Source organism: Lipotes vexillifer, unplaced genomic scaffold (assembly GCF_000442215.2).
Source record: "Lipotes vexillifer unplaced genomic scaffold, Lipotes_vexillifer_v1.1 scaffold796, whole genome shotgun sequence".
Classification (NCBI taxonomy): domain Eukaryota; kingdom Metazoa; phylum Chordata; class Mammalia; order Artiodactyla; family Lipotidae; genus Lipotes; species Lipotes vexillifer.
In genome coordinates this window covers 487,677-506,182 of record NW_006773072.1, presented here as the reverse complement: position 1 = coordinate 506,182, position 18,506 = coordinate 487,677, and the positions used below count along the sequence as shown (strand labels likewise).

The 18,506-nt window shown below is 40.7% G+C and overlaps 1 protein-coding gene across 3 annotated transcripts in view; it reads left to right on the top strand.

Annotated features, from left to right (window-relative positions):
* Positions 1-12,930, top strand: part of CYRIB (CYFIP related Rac1 interactor B) — a 156,548-nt gene extending 143,618 nt beyond the window's left edge. For 2 of the 3 annotated variants that reach the window (XM_007447984.1, XM_007447985.1), the window contains 6 exons: positions 747-824; positions 2,831-2,947; positions 3,850-3,929; positions 5,518-5,644; positions 7,092-7,162; positions 12,191-12,930. In XM_007447984.1, coding sequence (XP_007448046.1) covers positions 747-824; positions 2,831-2,947; positions 3,850-3,929; positions 5,518-5,644; positions 7,092-7,162; positions 12,191-12,254 — 537 coding nt within the window. In that variant the 3' untranslated portion in view covers positions 12,255-12,930. The remainder of the gene's footprint in view (positions 1-746; positions 825-2,830; positions 2,948-3,849; positions 3,930-5,517; positions 5,645-7,091; positions 7,163-12,190) is intronic. The other variant, XM_007447986.1, reaches the window with a different exon arrangement.
* Positions 12,931-18,506: the final 5,576 nt, after the last annotated feature.

Sequence of the window (18,506 nt, the reverse complement as noted above, 5' to 3'; positions counted from 1 at the left end):
CCTCCCTCCCTCCCTCCCTCTCTCCCTCTCTCCCTCTCTCTTTCTCACCACCCTCCTTCCTATCTACCTACCTACCTACCTATAAATGTCCTTTTTGCTGGAAGGAGTGAGAGTGTAAAGAAAGAAGCACTAAATTCCATATCAGGAGACCTTAGTTCTACTTTAGGCTCTGGCACAGTAACCAATTATGAAGCAGGTCCTTTGAGTTTTCAGCGCCTCAGGTATCTTGTCTAGAAAGTGGAAGAGCTGGATTCCTAACTGCAGTTTTTTATCAACATTGTATCGTAGGCAATTATTCTCTTTTATTAATACTTTGAGCACAAATGATTTGTATATAAAGTTTTAGTGTGTTTGAAGATTGCCCTGTTGACCATATATATACTTTATTGTAATAACCCAAAATAAGTGCCTATACATTCCTTTTTGTTTTTGTTTGTTTGGTAATATCATTTTTGGTAAACAACCTTTTAGTATATTACCTGAAATTAATGAAAAGAAAGAAAGAAAGTATACTGACTGTGACTGAAAAACTGTGCATGGTCTTCTGTGTTCAGTAATGACTGAAATACGGTGTTATGTAACTTCAGTGCAGATAGTCATATTGGATGATAATGGTTTTAGTTCTTAAGATGATATTACAAATTAGGGAATGTTACTTAACTAATTATAACTAGTAGATCTTTCGCTTAATTTGTGTACTATATTTAGTAAATAATACCTTTTTCTTTCATAAATATTTTCTTTAGATGACAAATCCTGCCATACAGAATGATTTCAGCTATTATAGAAGAACATTGAGTCGTATGAGGATTAATAATGTTCCAGTAAGTTAATGCTTTGAATTACAGGGTGGTAATGATAATTCAGCTCTCAATTTGTTCAGTTTAATCTTTTGCTCATGCATTCATTCATTCAGATAAAGCTAAAGCTAGTAGTAAAGTTAGTAATTATGGGCATCCACAGCTGTGGGAAGAAAGAGCAAAATGTAGCAAACCATATTGTTTTTACCTATTTTTCCACCCAGGCCCTTATTCCATAACTAATCCAGTAAAATTGCTTTTTGCCTATATAACGTTGATACTTAAAAATTTCTTTTTGTATTCTCATTTTAACTGCACAAAAATTGTGTGAATTAGCGGTTATGAGTTATTTGTCCCCGTATTCTTAGAATGGAAGAGTCTTGGGGAGAAATTGACCAGGGACAGGAGAAGTATTAACACTGGCAGGATGGGAAAGTGAGGTCCTGGACGTCGAGCATGTCTGTGTCTGACGTGGCTGTGTGAGAAAATGGCTTCTGTGCCTGTTGCTTGGCTAGCATAGCATCTCTTCTGGTTTGTTAGCATCTTGACTTCTCCTCATTTTAAGCTGTTTAATACTCTTTTCTCCAGGACGTCAAATGCCATAAGTAAAACCTTAAATATGAAGAAAATACTATCTTTTTCTCCAGATATTTTGAGGACCTATCAATATATTGTGCCAATTGGTATGAAAAATAGAAAATTCCTAGGGTCAGGCCTGGCCTCAATTAGATAGTTTAATAAAGAAATACGATATAAGATTGTAAGGAGTGATAAGTGGCATAAGAGGTTAAAAGAAAAAACAACCAAAGGAGACCACTGAATAAATATTTTATGAAGTGGTTGCTCTAAGACAGGCCTGGATTGGAAGAAAGATTTCTTTTCCATGAAGCCTCTGGTATATGCATTAGTTTGGTTTTGCATAGACTGGTTTGTTCTGTGAGGCTGACCTTATCATCTGTCTTTTTCATACTCACCATGTAAAATAAGATAAAATAAACCACCCAATCCTCTATTATAGCCATCCTGCCATGCTTCAAGGGCAAAGGCATTGAAATCATCTTTGCACTGTTTTTTGCTCTCAATAATTATAGGTAAATCCAGTCGTTGTCAAGTGACATCTCTCTCACATCTCTTCACTGCCCCCCTTTCCATCTCTTTGTACTTCTATCCCAGTTGAGAGCCTAATACCCACTTTCTTTTTGGCAACCATTCTATAATAGCTGTAGAACTTATTTTCTGACATACAGTCTCTTTTTGGTACAATCTGCCCACTATCATTAGTTAAATTTATTTGGAAGATTGACTTAATTGTTATTCCTTTCTTTTGACACTGTAAGTGGCTGGCTTCCCATTACATATAGAAGAAAAATATGACCTTAAGCTAGGATTTCGCTTAAGCTAGGATTTAGTCCTACCCCAGCTTTGCTTTCCAGCCCTTCTTTCAGTAGTTGCTGTCCCTTACTACACTGACTACATTGACTTACACTCTACCAAGCATTTGAAAGCATACTCTTCCGCCTGACTGGTTGGAATACCTTGTGTGCCTGCCCATCATCACCTACAAAAAAACTCTTCCATGAGTCCAGTTTAGTTTCTTCCAGTCTAACTTAGTCTTCCCCTCACCCCCTCTTTCATCCCTTGTCTCTTAGCATGTTATTGTGGCTGCTTTGTGGGTACTTATGTGCTCCTAATAGAGGCAGGTACGATGTCCTAGGCATTGTTCCATCCTCCATAGCATTTAGGATGATCCCTTGTATACAGTAGGCAGCCCATCAAGGTTTTACTTAATTGCTTAATATCATTTAAAATATTTTTAAAGAAGTTAATCTTTTTTAAAATGGCTTAATATTATTTTTAATCTTTCTATTTTTAAAGAGTATTTAAGTATTGTGTGCATTTGAGGGTCTAAAATATAAGAGTATTTATTAGATTAATTTAACAAGCATTAGATGGGCACCCTGCCTAGGCTCTTTTATAATATTATTTAATAACTTATGAACTGATATCAAGTGTCTTTATTTTCCACACAGGCAGAAGGAGAAAATGAAGTAAATAATGAATTGGCAAATCGAATGTCTTTGTTTTATGCTGAGGCAACCCCAATGCTGAAAACCTTAAGTGATGCCACAACAAAATTTGTATCAGAGGTAAGCATTGTTACTCTTCTGCCTGTCTGAAGGTAGGATGATCTGAGCGAGACCATGACTTTAAAGACCATCTAAGCTGATAGACTGAGATGCACTTTGTGCACTGGGTCTGGTCCTCTTCCCTGAGGGCCACGTGCGCACATCTACCGCCTGTTTGCAGTAGCCCTTTGGATGTATAAGCCACACCTCAGTAGTACCATGACCAAACCGAAGTCTTGATTGTTTTTCCCAATCCCGCCTTTTCTCCAGTTTTCCCTATCTCAACTAACAGTAACACTGTGCAAGCAGATAACTTAAGGATTATCATCCTAAATTCCTTCCTTTATCTCACCCCCTACCTCCACTCCATCAGGCAAGGCAGTCTTATTGGCTCTTCTTACAAGATATACCCTGAATCTGAAAACTTAACCCTTTGCTACCTCTAGCTACCTCTCCAGATCAGCGCACCGCTTTTCACTTGGATTTCTGCATTCATGCTCTGACTATTCTGATTTCTTCCACTCTTGACCCACTGCAGTCCTTTCTCCAGAGAGCAGCCAAGTAATCTTCTTAAGACATAAACCACATTCCCTTCCTCTGCTGAAAATGTTTCCAGTGACTTCCCAGTACTTGTAGCATCAAATCCAAGTACCTTGTGGCTATGAGGCCTTGTCTGCGTATTGTGGTTGTTTCCACTCTAGAATGTAAGGGCTACTTGGGAGAAAGGAGGCTCTTAGCTGTTTTGCTCATAGCTGTATCCTCAGAGCTTAGGACAGTACCTAGAATCTAGTGCATTTTTTAACAAAATTAAGAGTAGGGACCAAATTTTAAAGTTGCTAATTTTTCATGTTTTGCTAGATTTTAAATTTTTCTTGAGTAATAACTGTCACTCTTACTTTTTTGTTCTCCATACACTTTTACAGAATAAAAATTTACCAATAGAAAATACCACAGATTGTCTAAGCACCATGGCTAGTGTGTGCAGAGTCATGCTTGAAACACCGTGAGTATTCACTGATCTTTTTCACTTGAACAGTCCTGTTGAAATGATTGTCCAGATGTGAATAAGTTGTATTTGGAAGGTGGAAGTTAAGTATATCCCAAGTATGTAATGCTAACATATGAACAAAACTAAAATAATTTGACAGCTTAATGCAAGTTCTAGTTAAACATATAAAGTACATTTGATTTTCAGGTGTGTCCGACCAGTCAGACTCTTCAGAATAGGGATTTTTCGGTGCTTTTTTGGGAGTAGGGGAAGAGCTTAAAAGCGCATCTGGTTATGCCTCTCATTAACATTATCGTTCCCTTTTCATAGAGAACTTTGCCCTTTTTTCCTAGAGGGCTGGAGTTGTTCTACTTATCCCTTTCTCCCAATATTAGGTCTCAGTCTTCTTTTCTTTTTAAACCCAACACTCACCTAAATTCTCTTCTGGGTTTCTCCTCTCTCTCAAGCCATTTGTAACATGTACCACAGTGTTTTCTCTCTGGATTTTCCTGTCAGCAGGCAGAAAGAATTCCTCCTGTGTTCCTGAATAATATATGGTTTTACTAGATAACTTTAGTTTTTGTGGAGCTTTTTATTTTCCAAAGCACTATTATATACTCATCTTATTGGAAAACTTTATGAAGTAAGAGGGCAGCTGCTAATCATCATATTATCATCATTCTCATTTAGGGGAGTAAGGTCCTGGGAAATGAAGGGACTGATGCACAGTAGCTGACCTCACACATGTGCTTGGATGTCTCCATTCTGGTTCTGGACTCTTTCTGCTATGCCATGCTGCCTTTTATGTAGACAAAAGTGCTGTTTCCTTTTTCCCATTTGAGAGAAGAATATAATTGAATTTTAGGAAATTAAAATCCAGTAAACACAATAATGTGTTAATGTCAGCTTAGCCCCTAAATAGCAAATGTACTTTCTCTGTTAAGCTAGTGGCTTTTTCATCATATTGCTGATGACAGCCTTTCAGAGCACCCATCCCAAAATTTTACTTTGGGCCACTTTTTTTAAAAAAATAAATTATTTAAATTTTTATTTGTTTTTGGCTGCGTTGGGTCTTCATTACTGCACACGGGCTTTTTCTAGTTATGGCGAGCGGGAGCTACTCTTCGTCGCAATGCGCGGGCTTCTCATTGCGGTGGCTTCACTTGTTGCAGAACACTGGCTCTAGGTGTGCAGGCTTCAGTAGTTGCAGCATGTGGGCTGAGTAGTTGTGGCTCAAGGGCTTAGTTGCTCCACGGCATGTGGGATCTTCCCGGGCCAGGGATCAAACCCGTGTCCCCTGCATTGGCAGGTGGATTCTCAACCACTGTGCCACCAGGGAAGTCCCTGGGCCACTTTTGATTTCTCTAAAATTGTCTCATCTCCGCTAAGCAGAAGGGGTAATATACCAATGTGCATATAGAGACCAGAATACGTAAGTGATAACTGCTCCACCCCCGTCATTTCTCTGGGAATCTCATTGCAGAGAAGGTGGGGCTATAAGCTTAGTGTCCCTTTTAGATATCAATAGAATACAACTTTGAGCATCAGTCAGCTCATGAGTTTGTGATGTGCCTCATCCATCCATATCTTTTCTATCCTCCAGGGAATACAGAAGCAGATTTACAAATGAAGAAACAGTGTCATTCTGCTTGAGGGTAATGGTAGGCGTCATAATACTCTATGACCACGTACATCCAGTGGGAGCATTTGCCAAAACTTCAAAAATTGATGTAAGTTATATTTGTTTTATATAATTACCAATAGTTTCCATAAGTGGAAACCATAGGCTTTTATTTAAAGAGCTGGCAAGCTGCACTCTGTCACAGAATTTATTTTTATAGTTCGTGATAATAGTGGATTTTGGTTTCCTCTCTCTTGCGGTATTTCTTATAGCCTATATAGAGATGGAATAGAATGATTGAAGGATAACTGTACTGTCTTTTAAAGTATCTCCTCCGTACTGATAAGTGATACTTCTGCATATTTGGCAATATATGTAAATAAATAATCAGACCTAAATTTTTTTTTTATTGTATCCTTTCATTCCTTTGGCCAAAGCCCATTTTAAATAATTTACTTACAAATGTATATTAAAAGCCAGTCGAGGTGCCTCAGGGAAAAAAGTTGAGGACTGCATCTTTCCCTCCTCCTCCCAGTCATAGTGCTTTGTGGCTGTAGCCTGGGCTTCTCTGCTTCGTAAGTTCTCGCCTCGCTCTCACACCTGGTTCATAAAAGTTATAGCCTGTAGTTTACTGAGAGTTGTCTTCCAGTTACCCTTTGACAGCTAGCTTCAGGCTCTTTGCATTTCACATGTAGACTACTGATGACTAGGCAGTCTTCTTGCCTTCGCTCATATCTATTCTATGTAAAGAGAACTAAGTCAACATTTATTGAGTGATTACTGTGTCCCAGGAATTTTAACATTTGTTCTCTCATTTAACTCTGAAAATACTCTTAGGATCTAGGTGCTATTTTCCCTGTACTAGCAGAGAAGTAAAGTTTAGAGAGGTTTGTAATATAATTGCTAGTGAATGGTACGTGGATTCCGAACCCACATCTCCATGGCTTGCAAAGCCTGTGGTATTTCTACTGTGTTATGCTTTTTCACGATAATCAGGCTCATCTTCCTTACAGATCATTTTCATTGAGTTGTTCCTTTTCGAAATAGCCTGTAATGAGTCCCTGCCATCCCTGTCAGTTCCAAATGAGTCCTTCTGCCTTTCGAGGCCCTCTGTAAACTCCCCTGTGTGAGTCATCTCGGCCCTGCAACATACTGTCCTCTGCATGTGATGAACTTTATTACTTTTGTAATGGGGTTCGTCTACCTGGAAGGTGTCTTTTTTCCTTACAAGTGTGTTCATTCCGTCCTTTAAAAGGCTACTCAACACCTTTTCCAGGAAGTCCTCCCTTTAGTAAACCCTTAGTTTTCCCATTAGTGTGGGTGGTGCTTCAGTTTGTCTGATTTGATTCCCAAAAAGTTTTGTTTGATTGACAAACTGAAAATAACACTTAGGTAGATTTTTTCCCCCTATTCTAAGAATAATTATTTTGACATTTCTAGTGTGTAATTTCTCATGAGTGCATAGTTATGGAGCTGGTTTAAGTATTAACTATTTTGAGAATGAATGTTAGATGAAAAATCGATGTTTTACCTTTTCCGTTTCCTTTTCTACTTAGATGAAAGGTTGTATCAAAGTTCTTAAGGACCAGCCTCCTAATAGTGTAGAAGGTCTTCTCAATGCTCTCAGGTGTGTATACATGTAAAGGTATATATGTATAGAACAAATGTATTAAGAAAATGCTTCAAAATATGAATAACACATGAATATAAATGTTAGAAATGTGAAGATCTCATTTTGCTTATTGGTAATCTTGCTTTCAGATATTGGTAACAATATTTTTATAATAAGTGTGTGTGTGTAAATGAAAATAGCAGCTTCATTTCTTTGCTAAAGAGTTTGGCTTTCACTTTTTGCCCCCCTTGAAGCGAGGATTGCTTAATTTTTGTTTTTTAATGAAAATGCTTGTAAATAAAATTCAGAAAACAGGAAAATTTAAAGAAAAAGAAGGAAATAATGAAACCTCACTATTTTGAAATAAACCACCATTAACATTTTGGTATATATCCTTTCAGAGTTTTTCTTTTTTAAACACTTGTATATAGTCATAGCTCTATATAATAGTTATCTTTTTACAAAATAATACCGTACAATCTGTTTAATAACTGATTCTTTTCCCTTAATATAGTATAATTACATTGCTATGTTCATAATACAGATCTCTATTATTTTTGTGCATTTCTTATAATATTTCTTACAATGAAAATAGTCAGTCATTATTTGATGTCTTCTCAGCTTAGACTTACTTGATTTAGTTACTGAAGCTCCTAAGAATCCTGTAATATTTTTAAATGAAAATGTCAGCACATTATAATATCTTGACTACAGATATTTACTTGGTAGTAATAACTTCCCTAACATAAAAAGATGATTTGCTTGTTACTTGATTATTTTGTGTTTGAACACAAAAATTATACGAATGCAGAAATATTCATTTAGTGACTTTTTGAGGTCATAGGCCATCTTTGCTTTTCACTGCAGTACATTGTAGTTCACATAATAGAATAAAATGATTTCCAACTTAGTATTATATTCCCCACATGTTTTGTGAGCAAAACAGATAGTTATTCTTTTTGGATACTTCGTCACCTGGTAAGTCATAAAGCAAAATCTAGGATGTGTATTTTAGCTGAGTGGAACCATGAAATTATTTTATTAAGATGATGAAAAGTATTCTACAAGCAGTGACTGCTGAATAAAGGAGATCTATTCTAAATGAACACCAAACGCTTAAGGAACGTAATATAACAACAACAACAAAATTCTTATAGGGCTTCCCTGGTGGCGCAGTGGTTGAGAGTCCGCCTGCCGATGTAGGGGACGTGGGTTCGTGCCCCGGTCCGGGAAGATCCCACATGCCGTGGAGCGGCTGGGGCCATGTGGCATGGCCACTGAGCCTGCGCGTCCGGAGCCTGTGCTCCGCAATGGGAGAGGCCACAACAGTGAGAGGCCCGCGTACCACAAAAAAAAAAAAATTCTTATGATGTCAAATTATGTCAACCGTAAGCCTGTCAAAAACCTTAAGTTTTTACTCTGTAGATTTCTCATTGGTTTTACCAATATTTATGGTTGTGTGAATCTTTCCTACTTGGTCCCTTTCTGAGGACTCCCTGTGTCCCAGTCAGCCTGATTTTTCTCCGAGCCCCTTTCTTTCTGATTGGTTAGACTCTTCCAAAGCCAGCAAGTGACAGGACATTTTTTTAAAGTAAGAGGTAATAGACGTCTAAGAGGTTTTAGCATTACATATTTCTTTACCCTGAAGGGACTGTGCTTCAAACATTAATTTAAAAATTCAGAGTTTACTTTTATTTTTCAAAGTGTAAAAGTAGTTTGGTGTAGGGCAAAGGAGGGCAGTGGCGGTGAGTGAAAGGGTGCTGAAGTCTCCCACAGCAATCTGTGTTTGAGGGAAAGAGGAGAAGCACCACTGAGGCAAGAGCCACCTGTCGGTTTTCAGTTGTCTTTCCAAACGTACAATGGAAATCAGAAAAGTTTGTTGCAGAGACAACTCTTGAACTATTTTTATTCATAGTGAAACACATATTCTGTGTCTGGTTCTTAATTTTCACCTGGGAGGTTTTGTAAAGTTTATCAGTATATTTGTTGCTATGTAGTAGTGGTTATAATTAGTATCATTTTTATGTCACTGTACATTTACAATGCAATTTCATGTCTGTGGCTTTATTGAATCTTTACCACAGCTTAGTGAGGTAGGTGGTGGGTATGGGGTGTTGGGGGTATTTCCATCATGCAGTAGTTGCCTTAAGCTCTTGAGAGGCTTAAAGATTATATAGCTAATAATAAGCCTTGGAATCTATTTTCAAATTCAGGATTTTATTCTTGAAATCCCATATACTTGATGCTACATCATTGAGCCTTAGGTGTACCATGAGACTGAACTTCAGTGTACTTTGGAATTATCTGGATGGAAAGGGACATGCAGATTCCCAGGTTACCACCTCCACAGAGTCTCTGCATTACGTCTGGGGTGGGGCTCAGGCACCTCATTTGATAAACACCCTGTCTGTTGTAGATAATGCTGAAACTTTGAGAAACACTGCTCAGACTAAACCAACCTAACACTTAATATGCTTCACTTAGAGCAAAGAAGATACTGTTAAGAAAGCATTTTGGAATTCCCAAAGTGCTGTGCAAGTGCTGTTAGTTCTGCCTCTACAAAATGGAACACATTTTTGCTGCATTATTCTCTTTTAGTGAATAGCTTATTTATTAGAGATGCTCACTTCATTTTCCTCAGAGCCAGGTTTCAAATAGGAGTGTAGTTGCATATATATACACGTTGCCTATTTTGAGTGCTTTTCTGTGGTAATGATACAGTTCCCACCAGCTTATACTATGTGCTTAAGAGAAAGCAATGAGCCATGTCTACATTTTACAGGTGGCGAAATGGAACCAAGTGCCTTTGATTAAAAAAGAGAAAATGAAAGCTAGAGCTGGGAGTTGGGTTCAGTGCTAGATAATTGCCTTCTTCATTAAGTTTAAAAAGAAAGGTAAATAATAGTTGCTTTTCTTCAGTAGAAAAGTCATATGCACTTGGAAAAGGACTTTGTGTTTATGCATAAAGTAAAATAATACCATACATGTTCATACATTATTTTCACGTATGTTAGATGCCATTGGCCTTTTCTTGATAAGAGCGTGATGATGATGCGACATGCCTCTGGATTGGCTCTGTCCAGGAGGCTCTGAGAACTGCTGAAGCTTGTGATCACATCCCTCGGGGGGAGCGAGAGCTCATATCTGAGTAGAGAGGAAGGCACTCAGCACTCCTGCATGGGCACAGTCCACTGCTGATTAGTCATGCTTTACTCTGCGCTTGACATTTTGTCGTGCCTGTTACTTGGCTCTTTCCACTGTGCAGCTGTGTAAAGGAGATGGAAACAACAGAAATGAAGGAATGGATGTTGAAAATTCTTATTTCCTGACATCAGTAGGACGATGTATAGCGATATATACGTTATCTGCACCTGGGAAATAAAACAGAAGGGTTAAGTCTTTGCTACATCACCTACCACTTAGTGTAAAAATTCTCCCTTATGGAGTTTTCTTTCAGGCTGGCTGCTTAGCTTCTTGTCTTCCTTCCACAAATATTAATTGAGTACCTATTATGTGCCAGGCTGGTGTCTTGTTCTGTAATACGAGAACAGTATGGAGGTGACCTCTGAGTAAAATTGTAGAGTATATCACAGACTTACTGAAGCACATATTTGTCTCTTTACCTCTCTGAGGATTTACTTGAGTTGAGGTACTTTCTTCAGTTTTTAAATTGATTTGAAAGGAACCTGACGAGAATTGAGTTTAAATTTCTTTAACACAGAGAGACCATCCGTGTGTATCTGCTTAAAGAGATACATTTCTTAAAGATATGTGAAATGCTTGTGAACCAGGTTGACTGATCCAGCATTAATGTTCTGTGTGAATTATGTCCAAAATGTGCCCCCCGTTCAGGCATCGCTCCTAATGCGGTGCAAGCCTGGGTCACTGGGCCTTCCCAGTCCCCGGCTGGTCCCCTGCTGTTCCTTCTCCCTGCGCTTCTCCCTCAGCAACCGGAGAGGAACCGCACATCACCCCCTTGCTCAGCATCCTCCGCTGGCTTTCATTAACCTCAGAATAATCTCGAAACTCTTCACTATGGCCTGTAGTGTCTGCGTGACCTGGTCTTTCTTTGTCTCTAAGGCCCCACCAGTACTTTCCTCCTTTGCTCCTAATACCCCTTCTCTAGGGGTAGCGTATTATCTTTCTCCCTCTGCTAGGTGGTAAGCTCCTGGAACAGTGCCTGACACACAGCAGGCCTGCTTATTGAATTTCTGCCATTAAAAAGAATCCTATGGTGAATCTTCTCGTAAAATAATAATCACTCCTAGTGATTCTTTTTTAGGTTCTTAATTTGCATTTACATACTTAAAACAAAGCACATCTGCCTGGAAATAAGGCACTTAGAGAATCGAAACATTTTGAGATATGACAGAACTGAAATAGTTGAACTGTCTTAAATACAGAATAGGACAGGGGTTGGCAAACTTTTTTTTGTAAAGGACCAAAGAATAAGCAAGTATTTTAGGCTTTTTAGACCATGTGTTGTCTGTCAGAGCTATTCAGCTCTGCCGTTGTAGCAAGAAGGTAACCATAGACAGTACTTAAATGAATCAGCATGGCTCTGTTCGAGTAAAATGTTATAAACACTGAAATTTGAAATTCATGTAATTTCTACGTTAACATGAAATACTATTTTTTGACTTTTTCTCCCAACCATTTAAAAATGTAAAAATATGCTTAGCTCACAGGCCCTACAAAAATAGGTGGTGGGTTGGATCTGATCCACAGGCTCTAATTTGCCAACTCCTGATATAGGACAGCAATTATTTTCCTCTGAGTGAGAAGTTACTTTAGAATTTAACCAGGTAGTTTCAACAAGGTAGTTCTAAATAAGTTAAACAGCCATTGGATATTCTGTTTAAAAGGTGAGAGGAGCACAAGCTAGCAGGACCTGAATAGGGTTAAAGCTGGAATGAAAAGGCATAATTTTGTGAGAGAAGATTGCCTGGCCAATTGCCTCTCTTACCATAATTATAGAACCTGATGTAGGTTATGTTTGTTTGTTTTTTAACTCCCTGACATTGATGTTTTTTTCCCTTTTAGGTACACAACAAAACATTTGAATGATGAGACTACCTCCAAGCAGATTAAATCCATGCTGCAATAACAGTTCTGGAATAAGCACCTGCTGTAGACAGAAGACAGTATTCTGCAGTGACTGAGAATGCACAGTTTTTAGTGATTGCAATTACTATCTCATTTACTCTTGCTTTTTATTTCTTTCCTCTGTTCCTCTCCCTCTTTTTTAATCATATTCTTGTTCTTAAGACTTCTTTTCTGTGCCAAAATCAGTAAAGTTATACTCTGAAGGGATGTTGTCCTTTCAAACAGGCCATCTAAGGCAGCTAATTATGCATTGCATTGGGGTCTCTACTGAGAAAAATTCTGTGACTTGAACTAAATATTTTTAAATGTGGATTTTTTTTGAAGACTAATATTTAATATTGCTTCTCCTGCATGGCAAAACTGCCTATTCTGCTATTTAAAAACCCTCAATGACTTTATTTTCTACTGCCGCTTTTTTCATGTGCAGCCAAAATGAAAATGTTTAAATTAACTGTGTTGTACAAATGGTACCCAACACAAACTTTTTTTAAATTAGTAAGACTTTTGTTTAAAGTTTTAAGTTTGCATTTTGACTTTTTTGTAAGGATGTATGTTGTGTGTTTAACCTTTATTAACTAATGTTAAAAACTGTGATGTGTGCGTAGAATATTACGTATGCATGTTCATGTTTAAAGAATGGCTGTTGATAAAATAAAAATCAGCTTTCATTTTTCTAAGTGTGGCTTGGTTTACTGGTGTTTTGTTTTTAGGCTTCTAGAGATTTCCCCATGTATATTTTTATGGAATGTATATACACATTGCGTATTTTTTCCTTCTTTTAGGGGAGGGCTGGGTCTTTTTCTTTTTTATCATTTTAATTGCTTTTAAAATCTTGCTAAGTGCAGTAAGACTAGTGATCTTGTCATACTTGACTTTTATCCTTGATTTACTCTTGTATGGATGTAGTAACAAGGAAAACTACACTCTTGCTTGATAGGCATTTTCCAGGAGCGAGAAGGCAGCAACTTGAAGCAGAGTGTGGAGGGAGAACAGTCCTTGTTACTGGGAGGATAGTGAGTATACGAGGGACTTCCTAGGAGAGACGGGGCCGCAGTGTCACTAGTGGTAGGAAACTCGCATGCTTATTGCTTTAAGATCCTAAAACCGTAATCATGAAGTCTTAAGTGTCCTGATTGGGAGAAGCTGCTTAAAGGTTGTCTGGCCTACCCATGCTAGTTTAACAGTTAACTATGGGAGAAAACCCCAGAGGATTCCCTCCAAACCTGGCTTGGTAGTGTCAGGTCACCATGCCCACAGCCCTTCATGATGGAATCCCTGTTGACCTCTCTGTGGCCTCACTCTCTCGCACCCACACCGTGCTCCCAGCCAGGCTCAACTGTGTGCTGCTCAGATCCTTCCACGCAGTGTCACACTTCCGTAACTCGGGTCCGGCTGGTCCCTGAGCCTGTCATTCATGTCCTCCCATGTGTCCGTCTGATGAAGAGCAGCTCTCAGTTTTCAAGGACCAGCTTGTGTCACTTTGGCGAAACCTTTGGGATATACCTGAGCCACCTCTTTCTAGGCACCTTCTAATAAGAGGGTTGTAACGGGTTAAATAGTGCCCTGTCTCTCAAAGATACGTGCACCTGGAACCTGGAGATGCCACCTCATTGGGAAAAGGGTATTTGCAGCTGAAATTAAGTCAAGGATCTGGAGATAAGGCCGTCCTGGATTACATGGGGCCCTAAACTCAATATAAGAGAAAAGAAGGGGAAACAGACACAGAGCAGAAGGCCGTGTGAAGATGGAGGCGGGATTGGAGCAGTGTGTCTGCTAGCCGAGGAGCCCAGAGTCGCCGGCAGCACCAGAAGCTGGAGGAGAGGCCTGGACCGTTCTCCCTGAGAGCCTCCGGAGGGAACCAACCCTGCTCACACCCTGGTTTCAGACATAACGGCTTCCGGGACTCAGAATAAGCTTGTTTTGTGCCACCCAGTTGGGGGTAACTTGTTATGGCAGCCCTAAGACTCTAATACAAACGATCTCATCCAACACTGCTGATATTTCGCTGGACCTCTTTCCTGACACTGTGAGAACTTGAGAAAAGAGCCATGTCTGAGGTCCCTTCAGTGTCCCAAGGATCTTGCCCTCTGCCCGAATCTAAGTAGGTGCCAAGTGTGCGTGCTTGAACGGAGTGAATGAACGTAAATTAAAAATAAGGTTGCAGCTGAAATAGATAAAGTAATATAGCTGCGGCCTGCGCAGTTAACATAGTTTGAGATCTGCACGTTGGAGAGTAAGTGGAACCTCAACCTCTGTCCAGGGCTCAGCAAACTCGTCTGTGAGTCAATCCTCCCGCCACCTGTTTCTCTACAGCCTATGAACTAAGAATAGTTTTTACATCTTTAAAAGGCTGGCAAAAGTCAAAATAATATTTTGTGGCATGTGTAAAATATATGAAATTCAAATTCGAGTGCCCGTAAATAAAATTTTATCGGAACACAGCCTCACTCATTTGTTTACATGTTATTTTTGGCTACTTTTGCACTACAGCAGCAGAATGGAATTCTTGTGACAGAAGCCATATGGCCCTCAGAGGCTAAAATATTTACTGTCTGGCCCTTTACAGAAAGTTTACCGATCTCTCGTCTAGTTACAAGAGCAGGTTTCTTTGAGAACCTAGTGTGTCGGAAGCACCGTGCTGCAGACTGATACAAGGAGCTATCTCTGCTGCTGGGAAGTGGGTTTAATTTGGTCTAATATTTGCCGTTCAGATAGCCAGAGAGAACAAAAAGGCATCTTCTCACCTGCCGAGTCTGACCCCTATTCATGTCTATCCTCAGAATGAAGGATTATGGGGCTGGCCATGGGCTCATCAGGAAAGAGGACCAGGATTAATTAGCAGGATCTGCCCTGTGTACTGGAGGGAGGTGTGACTCCATTCTGTGCAGGTAAATTTTCTGTCACCCTAAGGCAGCCTCCTTTTACCCCCTCTTACCTCTAAAACAGCCCGGTCGGTATCTCTCTACTCATACTTTGCCCCAGTCCCCGTGTCTCTTCCTTCACAGTGTAAAGTATCCGTTGCATCATGTCTTCCACCAGCTATACGCATGATGATCTGTTATCTGCCCTGTTTCTGCAGCCCTCCAGCTAGATGAGTAGAACTCTTCAGTTGGCTGTTTTCTCACTTTAGAGATTTGGATTAAGAAGCCCTCTGGGCTATTTTAAGACTGCTCCAAGTATTTTAGACTTGTCATAAGGATAATTAGCATTTGTGCTCAAACCCAGGTCTTTTGAGTTGAAATGCCGTACTGGTTCCATTTGAGATTGCAGGAATTGCCAGTTCATAAATTCTTACAATCCCTTACAGAGCATATTTCACAATCTACGTGGTGATCCCAGAAGATGTAATGGAAAGATCTGTAGATAAAAACTGTAGATCTGTAGATAAAAACAGGAAACTGGCCTGAAGAATTGGGTTTTGGCCTAGATGGGAGAGGGGATGGGGCAGAAGCTGACCGAGAAGCATTAATACAAGTCGTGGTGAGACTCAGCTCAAGGAGGCCCGCTTTGGGGTCAGGTCCCACACAGTGTCAGTGTAGTGCTAGAACTGAGTGGCAGTGTGGGATGGGGCCAGGGGGCAGTTCTCGAGGTGGGCAGTCCCCCTCAGGCCGGATGGAGGGTCCTGTCTGCATGGCGCCTCCTTGACTGGCCCACAGTCTGTGCAGGAGAGCGGGTCAGGTTTGCTCCTGAGGACACATGAGGCACCTGCAGTGTCCCCCAGCAACAACTGAGGGAGGCTTGCGGAGGGAGGTGATAACACTTTGAAGTTATGCAGGTGGGAGCTCAGAGCCACCAGGATTTGAATATTAATGCTAATACAACTACATTTATATGCACAGCTGTCATTAAATAATATTTGATTGAAAAAAAAAAACCTCAGGAAACGCAAGCCATATCACTTCTTTGGAACTCTATTTTCCTAATCAGTAAAATGAGAATTGAGACAATATCGCTAACGTTTGATTCTGTTTCATATACTATGTGTTTTGTCTGTACTGTCTGCAAAAGGCAGCATTGGTGTAAACAGTTAAATTAAAACACAGACTTCAGAGTTGGTGGAGTTGAGTTTAACTCAGTGTGCCTTTGGATGAGTCTCATGTGTCCTCATTTATAAAACAGAATACTTGAAATGCTTAGCCCCCCACCGTGGCCCTGAGGGCTGTGCTTGATGATGCTTGTACTGTCCAGTGCACGTCAGGAGTGCTGAGCGCCAGTCTTGTTATGACCATCGTGACGTTTGCATTGTAACCTATTTCAGGTGTCTTGTCCATTAACATGTATGGTTTTCCACAGATCCTAGAATTGTCCACAGCACCAGTTCTACTTTCCTCAGTCTGTGAGGGTGTTAGGGCAAGCTGCCTAATTTTCATGATCCTTTAGAGATCCTATAACTGATTAATAAAAACTTAATGTGAGGATGCACTGGTTTCTGAGTGGGCAGGCGATTAACTGGGTATCTGAAACCAAAACTAGTACCATAATTATTTTAAACGTTGAGTGCCGGTATGGTGATAACTGCAGCAGTGTTCACATCATTGTGTCAGTAAATAGTAAGTACTGTCCAGAGGCCCCCCCCCCCAGGCAGTGTCCTAGGACTGAAGATGGGTGCCGGGTGGGGACATCATGGAGAGCAGCGGATTTCTGGGTGTATAAAGAGGGCGCTCGCGTGAAGGAAGCCACGTGAGCAATAGCAAATGTTGGTATATAGCCTCCAAGTGGTATGTGGTCTGAATATTGACACAAAACACCGGGATCTTTCAAGTACTGTTTTTGGAAAAATGTCTAAATCTGTGGTTGTAGTAGAAACAGTGCGCCTTCAGTAAGTGGGATAGGCCTGGGTTCAAATTTTATGTCACCAGTATTTATTCTTCCTGTCCCCTTACCCAAGTGCAATTTGTTCCATATACTGTTCCATGCTTTGCTTTATTCACTTAATGAAGATCGTAGATTGTCCCATGTTTTTACCTAGACAGCATCCTCATTCTCTGTGAAGGCTGTGTGGTATTCCATTATATGCCTATACCATAATTCGCTAAACCAGTCCCTATCTGAGGGACTCAGTTTATTTCCAAACTACTGTCACTGTAAACAGTGATGTGAGGACAGACCTTGTACATACATCGTGCATGTACACAAATATCACGTCTCCTTCACTCTGCATCAAGTAACGCCGGCCATGCTAATCTTGCTGTTCCTCAAAGGCAGTGAGGGCGCTGCACTGTCGAGGCCCTTAGCAGTGGCTGGCCCCACTGTGGGGTGGCAGATGGGTCGTACCCTGCGTCTCTGATCAGGTGTCATCCTCCCAGTGAGGCCTGCCTTCCCCACCTCCTGTTTATAAGGGCGTCTGTTGGTCTGGTGGGGGAGTGGTCCTCCAGGGAGCACTCGGCAGCGAGAGGCTGGGAGGAGGGGCAGGGGCATGGAGGGTGGACCGCAGGACAGTCTGTGTAGAAGAGAGTCTCCCCTGTATGGGTTCTGCTCCCTTTCTGCCCCTCACTCACTGGCTTTACGACTTCCCTGGGCCCCATTCTCCCCATCTGTAAAAGTCAGTCTCCGTGGTCCTACCTCTGACCTGGAATAGCTGCTAAGACAACAGTGGCTTCCAGGCTGTGCCCCAGGTGCTTGGGGGAGGTCCTGAGAAGGGAGAGCTGCTCCGGGCGGTCAGAGGCAGAGGAGGCGCCTATGCACAGAGAGGTGGCTTCCTCAGACGCCCACAGCCGCAGGGCAGCTAACCTATCCCAGCTCTGCTGCTGGCCCCAAGCTAACAGCTCCTGGAGCCTCTGACTTAGCTGCTGAGGCATTTCAGACAAGGATCATCCTGTGAGCGCCGATGAGTGCGCTCTCTAGGGGTCCTATAAAGGGAGGAAACCACTGTACGTAAGCATGCTATTCAAGGGGCACAAACATAGGGAGACACTGTTACCCCCGTTTTATAGATGAGGAAACATTCAGAGAGGTTAAGAAACTTGCCTAAGGTCACACAGCTACCGCTAGAGCCACTGCTCAGTCTAAATCTAGGTTTCAGGGCCCTTGCTCTATGTTACGTTCTTTTTCTCCATCTTTGATGCTGCTGCTGCTGCTAGAACTCTCACTTTCTAGAACTAGTTTGATTTAATTAGATTGTTGGTTCAAATTGTGACTACCTCTAATTTCAGGCAGAAGCTAGTTTTCAAGAAAGTTGAACTTAAACATGTATGTGTTATGGAACAACATTTATTATTATGTTCACCAGACCACAAGAGAGAAGCCTTTCACT